The 19,564-nt window shown below is 47.4% G+C and overlaps 2 protein-coding genes across 2 annotated transcripts; both read left to right on the top strand.

Moving 5' to 3' along the window:
- Positions 1-5,760: 5,760 nt before the first annotated feature.
- Positions 5,761-7,640, top strand: LOC144145515 (uncharacterized). The gene is made up of 2 exons (XM_077677168.1): positions 5,761-5,772; positions 7,209-7,640. The coding sequence occupies exons 1-2, from the start codon at positions 5,761-5,763 to the stop codon at positions 7,638-7,640; spliced, it is 444 nt and encodes a 147-aa protein (XP_077533294.1).
- Positions 7,641-17,303: 9,663 nt separating this feature from the next.
- On the top strand, positions 17,304-19,012 carry LOC144145514 (uncharacterized). Its single transcript, XM_077677167.1, has 2 exons — positions 17,304-17,315; positions 18,611-19,012. Exons 1-2 carry the CDS (start codon positions 17,304-17,306, stop codon positions 19,010-19,012), a joined length of 414 nt encoding a protein of 137 aa, XP_077533293.1.
- The last annotated feature ends 552 nt before the right edge of the window (positions 19,013-19,564 follow it).

The following is a 19,564-nucleotide window of genomic DNA, read 5'->3' as shown; positions in this document are numbered from 1 at the left end:
TATTTTCCCCCATTGGCACTGTGCTGTGGGGGGAACAATGGGAGGCCGACGACCATGTTTGGAGGTTCTCGTGTTCGCAGACGACCCTGCAGAACCTGCCTGACCTTCTACGAAAGATTCCAACTTCCGTTCCTGAAGCACCAGCATCATCTACCTCACACAACGTAGTGTAAAGAGTGAACACGCATTTCGGGTCTCCCCGTCGTCATGTTGCTTGTATATAGCAACATTAAAACTCTGTGCGCAAAAGATGTTTTCAACAGTGCGGATTCATTATTTAGAGAAACCTCACTGAGGTTTACCATATCTAAACCACGTGATCACAAACGGACGCAAAGACGATGCACACAGTGTTTCGGATAAGTTTATCTTTGCTTGATATTTTTCAGTGCCGTCTTCCTATTTGTACTGGTTAGTTGGATTCATTCTTTCGCTTGCGCTGATGAAAACGCAAAACAGCCCCGCCGCCGCGAGGTCGACGGCGATACTGAAGGTTCAAGCGCCGGTGAATCAGCCGTTATACTCTCGTACAGGCACGTGGTTCTCTGGCGCTGAACCGCACGCATAGACGGCCCAACCGGTGCTGAGGGATCAAGCGCAGGCCAGGCAGCCGTTTAACTCTCGCCTAGTAACTTGGTGCCACTGCAGCGAGGCTACAACCGAGAGAAGTATTACGAAAAAATGCACAGCTGGCACACCGGGGGCTGAAGGTCACTTCCGACGAGATGAACAACCTTGAAATGTGTAGAGTAATAGAGTTTTTCCTGCAATAAACTTTGCTGTTCAGTACTCCGCTTGGTTTACGAGAAAAGAGCCAGACGGACGTTGATTATATGGGAAACAAAATGAGAAAGAGGTTTCATTACAGGTTCAATGCGAGAAACGTATTCATAGCTAGGAAAGCGCAGGCATAATAGATTTAAACAATAAAAAGGGCGGAAAGGACGTGGACAAAGACATACGATTAGATTTGACGAGCGCTTAGACTGGAGGAGCGTGCAGTGGGGTTTCTTTGTCGAAGTCCTATACGATCTTTATAGTTTTTGCAGCCATGAACCAACACATCTATCAAAGTATTACATTAGTGTCTTACCCATGGATTCCCTTGGAGGTAAGGGGCCTAAATATTTAAATTCGTACGTGCATTGAACACGGGCTGACCGTGCCGCTTCAAATATACAGCCCTGGGCATTGATTGCCAATACTGCCTGCCACGGACTAAACATTCCTCACAATGCCTGCACTGCTAACGGCCACGAGTGGTTAGTTAACCCAATGCGTAATAGACAAATTTTTAGTTCCTACGCAGCCGCCCCTTGGGATACGTCTATCTTTGTCCCTAAACGCGAAACGTCAAAGCAGCGAATAAGGACTGGCTGCGACGGCTTAATTTAACAACTCGGGTGGGCTCGTGTGGGCTTGTGTCTGCTTGTCTATTTTAAATTCTATTTGCACGCTTCAATATATGCACATCGTCTTGACCCACCGAACACGCACAGATGAAGGGGAATGAGGTGGTTCACGCCACTGCGCGTGTACTTATACCCTCGATATTCCGTCAAGGAGAGTTGCCCGTACCAGTCGCCACAACCCTTCCCCGTCGCTACATGACATCCAACACCATTATTGCATCTCATGACGGTCACACCACCTCCTGCAGCATAACCTCACAAAGGAAGAACGACCACTTGATGCCGCTTAGAAAGAAACACCTTCCTACAAGCCCCCGCTGCCCTAGCGCTACAGGAACCACATTGTTCAGCTAATATAGAAATTCGCAAAAACCTCCTTCCTCTATTTGTAGTTTCCTCACCATTGAGCAGTGTAAAGTTGCACTGGCCAGCTCCTTGAGGGAACACCTGAAGACCCTAGTGTCTGCAAGCCAGAACAACGGGCAGGTACTCCACCCACAACAGAAAGAAACAGCTCCCACTATTCGCCCCGAGATCGAACACAGTCGGCCCCTGGCGGCGGCGGGACGAAATGCTGCTAGTGTGTTTGGCGCTCTGGCGTCGTCTGCTCGTTCACGTTGCGCTCGGCGCAAGATGCGCGCTGCACACGGTAAATAATGAATATGTGAACTTGCTTGGCAGTAAGCAATGACATAGTTACCTCTGCTTGCGCATTTTCTTTAGAAACGCAATAATCAGCGGCCGTTACGGGTTAGCGCGCTGGTTGAATTCCACGAAACATTTTCGCCGTGGTCACCGCTTGAGTGTGAAACGTGTTGTAAATATCGCTTCGACACATTGCAATTTTCTTATTGATGAGTGCAGTCGTCCGGCGTATCGGGAACGTCAAAGGGTGCTTTCTTAAGGTGGCGTGGTGGTTAATAAAATGATAAGATAATACACGAAACGGGTAAGTAGCGACAAGGCGTGTGCATTCCCGCGGATTTGCCACACCTTTTTAAAATTGCTCTGTGTCCCAATAGAAAAAAGAAAAAACAAAAACAAATACACTGCACACGACCCGTGCGCTATCGCCCATACATAACCGGGAACGTATTTCACACCCGCAAGCGTCTGTGTGATCGAATTCTTCCCGTACCTTCTCGACAAAAATACAATTTATTGACAGTGGTTGCTTATACTGTGTTTCTAATTTTACAAATTAATTAAAATACGTTTCTGTGGATCGCATGAGTAATTCGGGGGGATTCCTTGGTTAAACTAAGCAGTTGTCAGTTTGCGTCTGTCCTGTGGCATTTTGTGTGTCATTTTAATATATCCCCTTTTGAAACCTAAACATGAATCACCTTCTCTAGAAATGTGTTTCACTCAGCGTCACGAAATGCCTAATATGATCACGTCGTAATCCCTTAAGGTGGACATAAGTTTAAGGAAGGAGGAAAAATCGCGTAATGTAATGCACGTTGTTGCCCACACATGACTCGCTGTTTTTTTTTCCACAATGCTCGCTTTCAATACAATCATGAAAAAGGCGAGCCACAATTCCTGGACAATCTCAGGCCAAGAGATGGTTAATCAGTTTGGAAAATGCTGGCGTCTACTCGTTTAAGTACTGCTTTTTCTGCACTGCCGAACATGACGCCTAGCGTACTTTCAATTGCAAGTAATACTGATAACCAACGTTTGGCTTTTCGCGTTACATGCGTTCTCTTCTCGCTGCACTTGGAACGTAGGGAGAACCGCCCTCACCCCACTACAAAAAATAACAAAATGCACAGAACACTTTTATCCCTGCCTTTTTAAACAATACTCAAGAATTAAATGCCAAGAGAAAAGCCAGGTGATCAGTTTAAAACACAAATTAGTTTCCTGGAACCCATTGCGCTGTTTCGTAACGAGAAATAAAAAGGAATGTTTTACTACATGTGCAACAGGGCAACTTTATTTGAAATCTTTATGGATCGTAAGCACCATTACGCAAGAATGAAAACACAGCTCGCGCTTCTAGGAGCCTTTTAGATTTTAAAACGAATGCAAACGGTCAACAATGCAGCCGTAACAGAAAATCTGTGCTCACTGTCAGGTCCCAGAAGCTTGGTTTAAACACTGTAAACCTGCTTCTAACTTTACAAGTCTAGCTAAACATGAGATGGTGATTCTACTGCGCGCGTTAGCAATTTAATTCTCAAGTGCACTTGCGACGAAAGACTTAAATAAGGGATCCGACACCGTTATTCATGAAACCTGCGATCAGAGTCGCCAAAAATTTCATTTAACTAAAGCTGCGTGCAGAACACCCTTCAGAACGGTTGCATTTATATCTCTGCGGTGGTTAAAATTCAGTACTTTTATGTTGCCTCTCGAACACACAAAAAATACCGTAAGCTGTTAGAAAAAATGTCGGGCAGATAAGCGGTGTTACCATTTCAGGGCATCCCACAAATGCAAAACTGCGTCATGCTACCAGTGAAAGCGATTGAAATTGCTGCTGTAAATTGAATTATAGAGATGAAGGCTTCCTGATTTGTTTCGATTTATGCTTTTATTGCAGCTCAACGCCCTAGTCTGGAAAGATCGAGCTTTCTACGAGCCACGGAGTACAAGTTGGTTGTCATTATTGCGGCCATTTTGGGGTTCCCGATGGGTCGCTGCTTTTTTTGGCCTTGTAATAAAAACTCATTGTCGCTTCCATGCCATACATTGAACGTTAAGGAACCGAACTACAGCATACCACTCTCGTTTGCGCCTTTCATGCGCACATACGGCGGGAAAAAGGCACGAAGCGCGCCCACAGTGTGCATAATTACGGGCCGCTCAGCGGAGCATCGCAGCGCGACGCTGTCGCCACCTGCATGTCGATCTCGCGGCGTATACCACACCGTTCACTCAATAATTTCTTTAAGGCGAACGCTTTCCAAGAGGGAGCGATGACGTCCTGTCAAAAATTAATGTATTTATGCATAGACCGCGCAAGGCGGACCCACGAAGCTCTGAAAAGATCTCTGGACACGCGGCGCGAGTATTAAACCGGGCTTCCAATGTGAGAAAATGGTTATTTGAAAACTACGAAAAAGTGAAACAGTTCGGGATAAGACCTACACGCATCTATCATGAACAAGAAGTACAATGGTACACCTTTATACCTCGCCACTGCTTTCCATGTTTTCCCTAATATCTCCATTATCTTCTGAAGTTTGCGATAAAACTGCTGTCCTTCTCGTCGAGACAAAGCAGTATTTCGCGTGAACCAAACCTTTATTTTGCCTACACGGCCTCTTAAAAGTGTACGTGTTGCTGGCGTGGGCCGGAAAACACCAGAAGACAGTTTTCAACCACGTACGCAATGTATTTCCGACATACTTTCCTGCACTCTAAACTGCCGGAAGCAGATGCATGCAAGGGAGCAACGTGCACGGGCCTATGCCTTGCTTCATTTTATAGCACCTATAAAAAGTCCAGGATTATCCACCGTGTCTATGTACGGGCACTATTTTAGCTAGCGCACTATAACAAAAGAAAGCTCACGGCACTGTGTAGACGTATATGCTCATCCGCCTTCTTTTTCTATCACCGCATTCCGTATAGGTTATGTTTAACTTTCCTCCTCTGCCCATGCGTAGGCATATCAAAGGCAGAACGCGACGCGGATTTTTGTTCGAACGTGTCTTTGTTTCTTTCCATTTATTTCCCCTTTTTGATTCAACGTGATTTCTATTCAATGCGAGGGCTACGCTCGACGACCGATACCGATCAGAAGTGTCCGCAAAGCATCTCCGCGTCTTATCGAAGGGCCCTCTCGGCCGTAAAGCTCGCGTGCGGGTGTTCAGCGCCGCATGGGCTGCCTTCCGCGTCTGACGGAACGCAGGCAGTCACCCACATGCTCAGAGCGAGCCCTACGAGTCGTAATTCGGGCTTGCTTGAATAGCAACACAAAGACATTACGCCACTTAGTAGACGTACAGATGTTAGGTGTTCATAACTGCAAAAATAACCTATGCTCACGCGACGGCAACAGATATTACAAAAGATTACTGAGTCCTCCATGCAGAGGGTGGTGTCGGTGTATATAGTAGCGCCGGCACGTAACCTTACTCTCGGCGGCAGAAAAACGGCGGAAACAGAGGTTAAAGCGGGGAAGAGTTTGTTTCCCTAGGGGAGTCGTCGTCGCGTGAAAAGTCGCCCGAGGCGTGAACGGGTTGTATCAATGCGTGCTCGAAATTAATGCGAACCCGCCCTCGTAACGGACCCATGAGAGGGTGCCAGGAAAACGCGTTTTGTATAAAAGCTCGCTCCCTGTAGTGAACCACCATCCGCTTTCGTCGGGACATCGGTGAATCAACAGTCCAAAATGAACGCTCTGGTAAGAATTCGCGGTGTTTGTCGGTCTCCGTACCGCAAGTAGATAATGTTTCGTTGTTACTCTTGATACTTTCTTTCGAATGAATAGACTAGGCGCGTCCACGTTCTTGCATGTTAATTTAAAGTGAGTGATTTGTACATGTTACCCTTACTGCTTTACGTCTGTCACTTGCGCGATTCGGATTAGTGGTTTAAAAGTGAAGCTTTCCGCCTTCGCTGATGACTTCTGTAGGTCAACCTTAATGTTCTGCAGGAAAGACAACTTTGTGCAACGGTGATGATGATGATCGTGGGTGCAGTAAACAAAAATTAGGTAACCAATCAACACTTTCCGTCGTCGGAATCAAACCCGGGTCCGACGCGTGTTGAAGCCGATGTCTATTCGATTGCGTCATTGCGGAAGGTCAAAACAGTTTGAATTTGGCTATGGATACACAATCATGCAAAATTAGACAGAAAAAAATGGAGACATGGAATACCCGTATCCGTAAAGCACTAGAGAGCACAACTGCAGTGCAGCAAACCGTCCAGATGAGAAACAGGCGTTGGCGTACAGAGGTGGGGAGGCGGGGGGGGGGGGGGGGGGGGGCTTGATTTTGGAAAACTTCGCTTTCCGCCATCATGGTCACGTCGATATTTTTATTATTGATTTGTGAAATAGCTTTCAGTGTCTCAATTGCGGCCCATAACTGCGTTGCATCGGTGTAAACCGATTATGCGTTGGCCCCTTTAGCATCAAGTATGTACGCCAGAATAACGGGTGAAAAACCTTGCCAGTGTCTAAAATAATAAAAAGGGGCAAACTTTAAAAAAGATACGAACACATTGTGTCGATATTAGAAATGATTCTACCGGAATGTTTGACAAGCGAACATGCCTGATCATGGTAGTTCTTAAAAGCTATGCCGAAGATAACGACATCCCTTTATGCTCTCACGCCCACTGCGCTTGCCCTTAGCACATTGCACCGCCACGCTCATGGTTGTTCCCCCAGCACATGTAAATAATCCGTAAGGTGTATTTATTTGCAAGGGGGGGGGAGCCAACTAAAGATGTGCGGCAAGCCATTGGAGGGAGGAAGCAGGCTTGCCCTTTCTCTGCCCTTCCAAACACAGGCCGAAGAGAAAACCGTTTTTGCACCTTGCACCAACCACCAACAACACCGCAACGCCAGCGCAGCCTGGCCCTACAAGACGTGGGCCCACTGCTATGCTGGAAACTATGTAACGACATGCGTCTACAAACGCCCTTGAGTCCGATCATTGGTTGAATATGTCTCAAAAGAAAAAAGTGTGTGTGTGGGGAAAGAACGCGCTTGGAATGAGTGTACGCTGTTGCAGCTGGCGACCATTATGCAACATGTTTGGTTTTAACTACCTCTTCAGACCGCTGAAGCTTGTTGTTCCGGCTAACATTATTTTTCTTGTTTTTCTTCAGAGCATCGCCCAGGTCATCTGCGCCGTGATCGCCACTACAATGGCTGGTGGTCTCATTGGCGGTTACGGAGGCTATGGGGGCGGCTACGGAGGCGGCTTCGGAGGCAGCTACGCTGGAAGCTACGGTGGCTCCTATGGGGGTGGCTATGGCGGAGGAGTTGGCGTTGGCGGCGTAGGCGTCGGTGGCAGCGTGGCCCTTCTAAACGGAGGACCTGGCTTCACTAAAGTTGTTGCTGGACCAGCCTTTCTGGTGAAGACGGTGCATCAAGTCAACAAGCTTCACGGTGGAGGCGCCATCGTCGCGCACTCGGGTCTTGGAGGAGGATACGGAGGTGGCTACGGAGGTGGCTATGGAGGCGGCTACGGCGGTGGCTACGGATATGGTGGTGGCTACGGGGGTTATGGATATGGCGGCTACGGGTTGAAGGGCTGAGTAGTCTGATATATTTATTTATTTTCCCCCATTGGCCCTGTGATCTGGGTGAAACAATGGGAGGCCGACGACCATGTTGGGAGGTTCCCGTGTTAACAGACGACCCTGCAGAGCCTGCCTGACATCCCACGAAGGATTCCAACTTAAGTTCCTGCAGCAGCAGCATCATATACCTCACACAACTTAGTGGAAAGAGTGAACACGCATTTTGGGTATCCGCGTTGTCAGGGTGCTTGTATATAAAGATAATAAAACTGTACGCAAAAGATGTCGTTAACAGTGCGAATTCATTATTTCGAGAAACCTCACTGAGGTTTACTATTTGTAAACCGTCTGATCACAAATGGACGCAAAGAAGATGCACAGTGTGCTTCGGATAAGGTTACCTTTACTGCGCAGTCTTTGCAGTGCCATCTGGCTGTTTGTACTGGTTAGTTGAATTCATCCTTTCGCTTGCGCTGATGAAAACGGAAAACAGCCCCGCCGCCGCGCCGTCGATGGCGATACTAGGGGCCCACGTGCCGGCGAATCAGCCGTTATACTTTCGCACAGGCACGTGGTTCTCTGGCGCTGAACCGCACGCGTAGACGGGACAGTCGGGGCTGAGTGATCAAGCGCAGGCCAGACAGCCGTTTAACTCTCGCCTAGTAACGTGGTGCCACTGCAGCGAGGCTACAACCGAGAGAAGTATTACGAAAAAATGCACAGCTGGCACACCGGGGGCTGAAGGTCACTTCCGACGAGATGAACAACCTTGAAATGTGTAGAGTAATAGAGTTTTTCCTGCAATAAACTTTGCTGTTCAGTACTCCGCTTGGTTTACGAGAAAAGAGCCAGACGGACGTTGATTACATGGGAAACAAAATGAGAAAAAGGTTTCTTTACAGGTTCAACGCGAGAAACCTATTCATAGCTAGGAAAGCGCGGGCATTATAGATCTAAACAATAAAAAGAGAGCAAAAAAAATTGTGCCCATCTCCCCACGAGGGGGGACTCGAGTAAATGCGTCGCGTAGGGGGTGAGTGTGTTGCGTTAACGTTAGTGTTTGGGGGGTGGTGGTGGGGTGGTAGTGAATGTGTTAACTATTATTGCTTATTACTATTAATTATATTTTTTTCATATATTAACTATTACTTTCGTGATTTTGCGACTCGAGTCCCCCCTCGTGGAGAGATGGGCCCAATTTTTCTTTTTTTTGTGACGCAAGAAGTGAAGGCAATGAGTAGGTTGTTGTAAGTCGTTATTTATTTATTTGTTGCTGTTGTCGTTGTATTGGAAGCTGAGAACGACGGCTTTGTGGTTGCTAAAGTGTACTGTTAGGGGGTCTGTAGGCAGTGGTCGTGCGTTGCAGCAACTGGTGAAGACGAGATCGATGCAACTGCTGCCGTGTATCAGCAGCTTCTTGACGTAGTTTGAATGAGTCAAGGATATAAGGCGCGTTCGTAGCCTTTGATTCTGTGTCGCTTTTGTGGCGCAGTGGGAAGAGCAGCATGTACCTCGCGATCCGCCCAACGGGTCGTGGGATCGAAGCCAGGCGCCGATAACTATTATTTTTAAGTGAATGCACTTTATAAGCGACCCCAAACCATCCACCGCCGGCGTCGGCGGCGGCGTCGGCGGCGTCCGCAGTGCTCCTCTATATTTAAAAAAGAAACAGCATCCGGCGCCAGGTTTCGATCCGAGAACTTTGCGGCCGCAGCGCGACGCTCTACCGACCAAGCCACGGCCGCGACGGTGATATCAGTGTTAGTGACGCGCCTTATATCTTTAACGCATTCAAACTACGTCGTCAGCGGCGTGCGTTGGCGACTCAGCGGCGTTATAGCGGCTTGATAACTGCGTGGTGTACACGTGATACTACAAACCCGATGGAAGAGATGGAAGAGAAGGCGGCGAGGCGGTGGGCTGCGGGGGCCGAGCGCAAGCGCCGCAAGCGGGCCGACAACCGTGCATTCGCACTTTCACATTGTCCCCCTCGGGGAAATGCGGGGGAATTTTTTTTTATATTGTAGGGGGAGGGGTGCGGACTGACAACAACGCTGCACCTGTTGTTGAGAGCGAGGAGGGTACGGGGGAGAGACGCGCACCTGCGCCTCGAGGCGACGCGCATGCGCAGTGAGCGTGTGGACGCACGGCCTCCGCGATCGGCTGCCGGCGGCGCGCCGGCAGCCGATCGCGGAGGCCGTGGTGGACGCCGCCGCCGACGGTCGAGGGACATCGTGTGGCTAAGAAACGCTCCGCTTTTAAAACGGGGACAAAGAACCACACATCGATTTGAAGAGCGCTTAGACTGGAGGAGCGTGCATTTGGGTTTTTTGTCGAAGTCCTATGCGATCTTTTTGTTTTTAAAGCCATGAAACAACTCATGTATCAAAGCATTACATTAGTGTTTTACCCATGGATTCCCTTGGAGGTAAACGGCCCAAATATCTCAGTTTGTACGCGCATTGAACACAGGCTGACCGTGCCGCTTCAAATCTACAGCCCTGCATATTGGTTGCCCATACCGCGTGCCACTGACTAATCATTCCTCACAATGCCTGCACCGCTAACGACCACAACTGGTTAGTTAACCCAATGCGTAATAGACAAACTGTGTGCTCAAAAGCAGCCGCTCCTTTGTGTACGTCTACCTTTCCCCTTAAACTCGACACGTCAAGGCAGCGAAGAAGGACTGATTGCTAAGGCATAGTTGAATAATTCGTGCGGGCTCGTGTGAGCTTGTGTCTCGTTGTCTATTTTAAATTCTATCTGTCCGCTCTAATACATGCACCCTGTCTGGACTTACTGAACACAAATCGTTGAAGGGGGATGAGGCGGTATACGCAACGGCGCAAGGCGTTTCCTGGGAATTCCGTGAAGAGTACATTGGCCCGGACCAGTCGCAACAACCCTTCCCAGTCACTACCATAACATCCAACAGCGTTACTGCATCTCATGCCGTTCACTCCGCCTCACACACCGTAACCTCACCGAGGAAGAAGTACCTCTTTATGCCGTATAAAAAGAAACACCTTTTTGCACGAAACTTACCTTTACCTGATGTTCCCAACTCGGTGTTACCCAAATGCGTCCACTGCCCTACAAAAACAACATTCTTCATTGTTGGTAAGATAGGAGTTCGCAAAAACCTTCTTCTTCTATTCGTAGTTTCCTCACCATTGAGCAGTGTAAACTTGCACTGGCAAGCTTCTTGGTGGAGCACCTGAATACCCTGTTGTCTCGAGCCCGGACAGCGGCCAGGTACAACACCCACAGAAGAAACACCTCCCGTTACCACACCCTGTGTTCAATAAAATTTTGTGGCGAAAGGTTTCTTACAGGGACCAATGGTGTGCTGTAAAAAAACTAATGCATCTATCCATAAGCCGGTTGGTGGACCGCAAAGCCCTGATAACATCTCTAAACATACGTGGTTGTATGGAACCGGGCTTCCATTGTGTAAAAATGTTTACTAGAAAATGGCGAGAAAGAAACCGTTCTAAGTAAGACAATACTCGCATCGATCATGAACAAGTACATTAGTATACCCTTATCTCATAAATCACGTATCGGTATACATTTAGATCGCTCGTAGATGCATTTACTTAGTGGGCTAAAATACGCTGCATGGGTTCCGTATTCGTTTACGGTTTGGGTGTTTGAAGGTTTCACGATAGATTGGACGCACTTTCAGCGAAGGGTTTGAGGCACGCTATCTTTCGCGCTCCTTTCAACTTTCTTTACGGAGGAAATCGAGGGATGGTAAATTTTCCCTCCTCTGAAAAGATGATAAACTGTGGCTATCCTGCGTACCGCTCAGTGACAACGTATACCCGCATCAGCAGCGTATTAGCGAAAAGCAATGGCTGGCACTCTTGTTTCCTGTTGTTGAGGGTTTTCGAAGTATAAGCGGCAGCGCGAAACGTCGAGTTGAAACCGATTGTATGAACGACTAATCATTTATAAAATAAAGGATATCACTATTGACGCGGGCCTACCTCAGTCTACCACCAATACCTCCCGGTTTATAAAAATAGGCGAAGGGAAACACATTCATTGTCGGCAAAATAGATCTTTTTTATTTAGAGAATGCTGCGGGCCACAGAAAATGGCCCAAGCAGGGGTGGGATGGGTCATAACAAGACCATAATCACACACATAATGGTACAGGCGGGCAAAACAACAGACAGGTATACAAAGTATGAAGGGATAATATTGAAATCCCAAATCGAGCTTCGACACTAGCATTTTCATGGGGAGAAGGCGATACAAGGAAACGACGGGGTGCGCTGCACTCGGTTGTACACGAGAATTCACGTGAGGCAGCGAGTGGGCGCCCTCCACAGCAGCGCCGCAGACAGATCTCTTGTTATGTAGTGCGTTGTTTCCATATATGCTATTAGCGGACGCGCTCGCCGCATGCCATAGTAATCGCCGCGCCATCGGTGAAGACACGATAGCGCGCACTACTCTGGCGCCATCTGGTAGCAGGTCGCCGCTGCCGCAGACCACGGCTCGCGCGGCACTCGCGGCAATCCGGTTTCCACCTCGCACTTTTACCGTGCTCCCCTCATCGGCATTCGTCATCGCTCTCTTTTCAGCGTCACCCTCGTTCTCTTTGATACATCGAGGGGCAACGGCGAGGGACGCGGCGAAGCCACAGGAGAGGCCGCATAAGATCTGGGCTCTGAAATGAGGGAGGCACTTGAGACTGCGTACGCGTGGAATTGCAAAACAAAAAAAACACTATAAATAACGTCACCTGTGTGGTCCTCTATGTTTTATTGTAAATCTGTCGTGATGATGCTCTCTTCTGTTCCGACCAAAGAAGATCGAAGTAACGTTGGTTCCGGCCATTTCTTCCTTACCAGAGCGGTATATGTATGCCTAGTACCTTAGCGTCGTAAGTGTTGCTGCAGTGTAAACAGGGGGTAGTTCTAGCCCCAGCGAGCGCCCGCCTCTTTACTGGTAGCGGGGCATTTTTTCACCCTTGCAGGTTCTTCTGAGGCAAGGCGTGGCCTAGGCTGGCCTTCACTGTTCACGAGAAAAATCCTAACTAATAATACTCCTAGCCAACAAATGTAGAGCCCCACGAGCCTCCTCAATCGCGATACAGCATACACACGTACCACGGGTGATGCAACTAAACATACCTGGACTGCCTGGACAATAGGACCGACGCAACACAGCGTACATCAGGAAATTATCAGCTCATGTAGAGCAAATAATCGGACTTCTCAGACGAATTGTAGCACGACGACATGACCTCAAAAAAAATATAGGCTAAAACTTATACAAGCCTTCCTACTAAGTAGGATTACTTACGCGCTTCCGCATATTATCCCTACGGAAATGGAAATTCGAAACGTGGATTGCCTAATTCGGAAGGTTTATCGAGCCGCTGTACAAATACCACCAGGAGCTTCCACTGCCAGACTGGAGATGGAGAGCACAGGCGTGTACAATACGGCTGCATCAGCTGATCGAAAAATATCGCACGGGGCAGCTTGGCCGCCTGACGCGCAGTGCAGCGGGTAGAGCCCTCCTAGACCATCTATGCATTGGCTACCTACAAGAGCCCGAGATGAAATCACTCACCGAAACCGTGACTAGAGAGAACATAATTATTCGGCCCCTTCCTCGAAACATGCAACCCCAATATCATTCCCAAAGAATTGGTCACAACGAGCCCGTGCATTAACAACCAAATACCCCATTGATCCAGGTAGACTGTATGTTGATGCAGCGGAGTATCATCACGTGGACGCTTTTTCCCTGGAAGTCATCAACTCACCTGATTCTCCCCCACTCCCGACCCTCACTATCCGATCCTGTCACCTTGAAATGGCGGAAGAGGCGGGGATAGCACTTGCACTCACACATAGGCCAACACCCTGATTCATAATCTCAGAGTCGAAAACGACCGTTCTAAACTATGCCAGAGGCCAGATCCCGCCTCAGGCCCACCAAATTCTTAATTAAAAACCACCTACTGATCTTGTAGAATTGACCTGGTTCCCTGCCCACACGGGTATTGGAGGAAATCAAGTGGCCCACACCGCAGCCCGAGCTCTCGTCTCCGGGCCTGTGATGCCAGCACTACCTCTCATGGAGCCAGATCAACCCGTGATAGTTTACTCACGTACAGAGAAATCACGGAACAGTACCGCCTGTCCCGCCGCAAATACCCTCCATCCCACCCATCCCTATCAGTGGAAGAGGAACGCCTTTGGCGTCACCTTCAAACTGAATCCCTCCCCTGTTCAGCCGTACTTCATCAGATTCACCCCTCCCTATACCCTACAACACTCTGTCAGCACTGCGGAGAACGGGCCACATTACGTCATCATATGTGGGCCTGCAAATCTGACTCCTTCCGTCTTGACCCGCCGCGGTGGCTCAGTGGCTAAGGCGTTGCGCTGCTGAGCACGAGGTCGCGGGTTCGATTCCCGGCCGCGGCGGCCGCTTTTCTGATGGAGGCGAAAAGCAAAAACGCCCGTGTGCACGAGATTTCGGCGCACGTTAAAGATCCCCAGGTGGTCAAAATTAATCCGGAGCCCTCCACTACGGCGCGCCTCATCGCCTGCGTTGCGTCGGCGCATTAAACCCTACAATCAATCAATCAACTCCTTCCGTCTCATCATAGGCCAGTGGGAAGCAGCGCTAGGTTGTTCAAACCTGGATCTTCAGAACTCGCTCATGGTTCGGGCAGCCACAGTCGCCAAAGCTCTACGGTCTTCGTCCACCAAACTGGGCTAACCCTTGGTTAAATAAAGTTTTATCTCTCTGTCTCTCTTATCATGTACATGCCCTGCTACTTTTGTAATTAGTGTGCTCATAATACTTGTACATGCTCCCGGTGTTGCAGTTGTTTCCCACCATTATTATCGTCATGTCCTTATCCCTTTTTATTGTTTGCGTTATCTCTTTAGACGGTTCGTCTTTTCGAGGTACTGTAAAGTACCCTTGGAAGATTTTCGTTTTTTTCTTTTTTATTTCCTCCTTGGAGTCATTGTAACCCATATACCTATTCTGTATTAGAGTAAACGGACTACACTACCTCCGTAATTAGCCTACCTATTCAATAATAGAGTAAACGTACTAAGCTACTTCCGTAATTAGCCTGCTGGAATTACTCCCGTAAGCATAACACATGTGCCTGTAACACACGTTTCTAAGTAGAAGACCTGTAAATAGAAGAAGCCAAGGCTCTACGACTGTGCAGTTGCACACGTGTGGGAGCCCGATAAGTCATTTTAAAAGTCGTTCCACAGAATCATGTTGTTCTGAGTGAAATGAACCTGAAAAACTCTGGTTACGTTAGGTCAGATTACGTCAGGTTATCTTTAGATTGATTTTTTATCGCATTTACGTTTAACTTTTGTGAATTTACGTTACATCAAACAGCTTTGGAACTACTCGCAAAGAGAATCTCCCTTAGTCTTTCAGTTTCTTGGATCCCGGCTCGAGAACCCGAGCCGCTTCATTCCCGTTTCTTCGTTTTCAATATTTGCTTTATGGGCCATTTCTTGGACCATCATTAGGTCACGCCGGCACCGGACGCCGCATTTTCGCTTACTGATTTTATAGACGGTATTTCATTAGATGAATCTAGGTGACTGCCAGGCAGTCCTCTATTTTTGATAAAATGCTACACATAAATGATAAAGCTTTCAACAGCTTCAGGGTTATCAGTAGTCTGGGGCGGTTTGTTCTGCCGAAATTTCAAAATCTTCGCATTTTTCGACACATTTTACTGTCCTGCGAAGCTACCCACAGGCCCCTTTCACTCCCTCAACCACCCGTCCCCGATCACTGGCTCCCGGCAACGTGTGGTTGCCGCGCTGCTTTCCTAACGTCTCTAGGCACTCCGAATACTTCGGTTTAACCCGCGAACCCCAATGCGGTTGTCATCCAATTGAATTGAATTTTTTTTTTCAAATAGTGAACACTGGTACATGAATTGTTACAATAAGTCTCGGATGTCCGCTGATGCAGTGTCCCGAGACCTTTCACAATGATAGTCACAAAAATAAATATAAAGCAACCTCATCCCACAAATATTGATTTAGAAGAAAGACAACGAAAAAAGCATTCCGCATAAAAATACAGAAATAAAAGCAAAATTTTAATGCTGCAATAACTCCATAAAAATATTAAAACGAGAATGCGCACAACGTCAGAATGTAGTCCTTAAACGGGAATATAAATGCGATAATATTCACAAAGTGAACACACATTGCTACAATTACAATTCGCTCAAGCACGAAATATCTAACAGGACGGTTTAAGCCGAGAATTAAAAGCATAGAGAGTGCTGAAAAATTTATCACCACTTAGCAAATTATAAAGCGAGATCACTTTCAATATAAGGTCATGTCCTTATGTCGATGTAGACAAAGTTGGAAAACTGCCTGAACTTTCGTCACAGGTAATTGTTTTGCCAGAAGAGCGGACGCCACTCCTACGACGGGCGATGGGTGTTAGCCGCTGTGGTGGCTCAGTTGCTAAGGCGTGGTGCTTCGGAGCACGAGGACGCGGGTTCGATTCCTGGCCACGGCGGCCGCTTTTCTGATGGCGGCGAAAAGCAAAAAAAGCAGCCGTGCGTTCGAGATTTCGGCGCACGTTAAAGATCCCCAGGTGGTCAAAATTAAACCGGAGCCCTCCACTACGGCGCGCCTCATCACGTGCGTTGCGTCGGCGCGTTGAACCACAACCAGTCAATCAAGGCGATGGGTGTTGGACACTACAAAACGGTTTGGACCTGCAAATGAAAAAAAAACTAAAGAAAATCGTTGTGTGAGCAATGAAACAAATAGGCAGGTTGGAAAGGCCGCACAAACTGTTACTTTTCTTACTTAACCTACAAACTTATGGCTTGGAGGAAGCAGTGACTTATCTGAGATACAGTGGATACGCAAACTCTGGTCCGTCTTCTTTTTTACAATCGCTATAGTGGCGAAGGGTTATGTTTAGCTTCATTATCCACCGACACACAACATATCCCATGCGACACGCACCGTTTCTTTATTCCTGTTGCTTCCATTGCTCCTATATTTGCCATAAGGTTTTCGTTCTACGGACGATAGAAATCGCAACTCTCTACGGACTATCTGTGCTTTTGATCAGAGAACGGCGCTATGCGGCGTTTACGTGCGGACGTGGCGCACCGCACGATATTTTCCTGCACGGAAAGAGCACTCGCCGGCGTCACCTCGGAGTAAAAAGCAGGCACTAAGAGCTGGCACAACCTAGCAGACGTGGACAACGGTGTTTGTAAGTTTACAATCGCCGACATAAAATTATTTGGAGCAGTGCAGGTCCTATAAACGGCAAACTAAAGCGTGAAATAAAAATAAGAAAACACCTGGGCCTTCTTACCTCGAAGGAAGCTTTTGTAAAGCTCTGAGCTGCGGTGTATCCTTTCGATGCGGAAAGATGGCGGAAACAACGTTGCATGAGACGCAACGCATCGGTCTTCATGAGAGGGTGGTCATCGTTGGGAAAGAACCCCCATAGGATATAAAGGGTTGTTAAATGCGTATTCAGAGGTTCCTGCGTACTTTCCCTTGTTCACTCGCCTTTGAAACCGGCCGGGAAGACGCATTTTGTATAAAACCCCATCGTGGGAGCGACCAATTATCCGTCTTCGTCGAGACGTCGGTGAACGAACATCGCAACATGAACGCTCTGGTGAGAATTCCCGGTGTCCCTAATTGTCCCTGTAATACCCAAACACCGAAAACCATAGATAAAAATTCTAAATCAATTCAATAATTTTAATCCAATACATTATGATTTATGACTCACACAATTAAAAAACGCGAAGAAAAATTCTTTCTCCTGGAGTTATCAAATTAGATAATGTATCATATACCCATAAAAAGGGGGTATATGTTTGCCTAATGCAGGGGTATGATGTATATTTACCGATTTATATGTTGCTATATGTACATCTACATATACCAATTGGCATACAATGTCTCATATACCCATAAAATGTGTTTCATATACCCTGAAAATATAGTGTAATCCCGCCGGGAGGGGTTACGATAGAGGAAGCCATCTTCCAAACTGTATCTCGGACTCAATGCGGCGAGTTATAGAACTATAGCTTATTGAAAAACATTTTGGAGGTATCATAAAGGATAACGTGAGAATTTCTTGGCAGTGGAAAGGCGCAGGTGTGAGTAAAGAAAAACGAAACATTGCGTATCATGTATGATACATTGGACATTACAGGGACAAAGTAGCGAATTCAACCCAACCGTAATTGGATCATGCTTCTCGTAATGCAAATTAGTGAACGTGCCTAAATAAGGATATTCAATTTATCTATATTCAGAAACAGTGAGTTGGGTGCACATTTGGCTGTCTCTTAGTCTCGCATACAGCTTAGGATTGGTTTCGGAGTCTCCTTTCCACCAGAATTCAGCCAATGTTTCCGTGTGCGTGCGTAAAATCATGCTTTGCCTTAGTTACAATTACAATGTTATTCAAATAGCACTACCCCTGCGGCGTATTTGTTTGTTATTCACGAACTAAAATTTTCTGTATTACCTGTGTTGGCTAGTATTTTCATTTTTGTACATCATTTGTTCATCAATATACCTTGTTAGGAGAAAGATGCATTGACACGTTAAAATAGCGCCAGGTGCATGGTTTCGCGCTCAGCAATCTTCGAGCAACTGTTGGTCCTGCACCCGAGGTTCTCCTTAGTGCGTCTGATATAATGATGTGAACATCGATGTGCTAGTAACTAAACCATTCCACTCAATCGGGCCATCCGCAGTGTTCCACGAACATCTAATACCAATCTTATTTTGACACCTGTCCTTTCGGATACGTGACTTCCCTTTGTTAAACTAATCCCGTAAAGTTAGACCGGATGATTTTATTTGCCGCCATGATGAAAACACCTTATTTTCTATTTTATTGTACAGCTGTCATACCTCTCGTGATCCGTTTAAATTCTTTATCTTTTCCAGAGCTTCGCCCTGATCTTCTGCGCAAGTGTTGCCGCTTCTTCGGCTGGCGGGCTTGTTGGAGGTTACGGAGGCGGTTACTTTGGTGGCTACGGTGGTGGTTACGGAGGTGGCCACGGCGGGGGATTCGGAGGCGGCTATGGTGGCGGCTACGGGGGAGGAGTTGGCGTTGGCGGCGTAGGCATCGGAAGCAGCGTGGCCCTTTTAAGCGGAGGGCCAGGCTACGGCAAAGTCGTGGCTGGACCAGCCTTTCTCGTGAAGACGCTGCACCAAGTGAACAAGCTCCACGGTGGAGGAGCCATTGTAGCTCACTCAGGTCTCGGAGGAGAATATGGTGGAGGCGGCTACGGATATGGCGGCGGCTACGGCGGATACGGATTTGGCGGCTACGGCTACAAGGGATAATTATAATTTATTTAGTTGTTTTTATCTCATTTCAAGTGTGAGCGTGGAAGCAAAAGACAGAACTAAGGGAGAACACTGTGTGTACCGAGAGAGTGCGCGAGCAACGCTTCTTTGAGGTTCGTTCATCCATCCAATAATCTGTGTGCGCACGGATGTGCTTCGGTGACGCCATCTTTAATTTATTTACATAGGCTTCGTTGGGTACAAACGGGTATCCGGATAACGTTCACACGATTCATGTGACGGATCCATTTCTGTAACGCCTGTGAGAATGACATACGGAATGCAAAGTAATGCGTGCCTTAATTACTGTACATACTATTCGTTTCAGCATCACATTTTGAGGCAGTGTCGAGTCGGGGAATTTTTTCATTCTTTTTTATTTCATGTTTCAATACCTTTGCCGTGTTCTAGCATTTAAGGAATGCTACATTGGGTGTTCACAGCGTTGAGCACAGTGTGAGTGGTTTTTCTCTATCAAGTGCCCGACTCTGTTGAACGAAATGTTGATTCCTGAAATTACGGTTTGGCTGATGTGATTGTGTATCACAT

This window comes from Haemaphysalis longicornis, unplaced genomic scaffold (assembly GCF_048455015.1).
Source record: "Haemaphysalis longicornis isolate Haplotype H1 unplaced genomic scaffold, Haemaphysalis longicornis Haplotype H1 scaffold_7, whole genome shotgun sequence".
NCBI classification, from domain to species: Eukaryota; Metazoa; Arthropoda; class Arachnida; order Ixodida; family Ixodidae; genus Haemaphysalis; species Haemaphysalis longicornis.
Note: the sequence above shows the minus strand (reverse complement) of the source record. Positions and strands in the feature narration are given on the sequence as shown.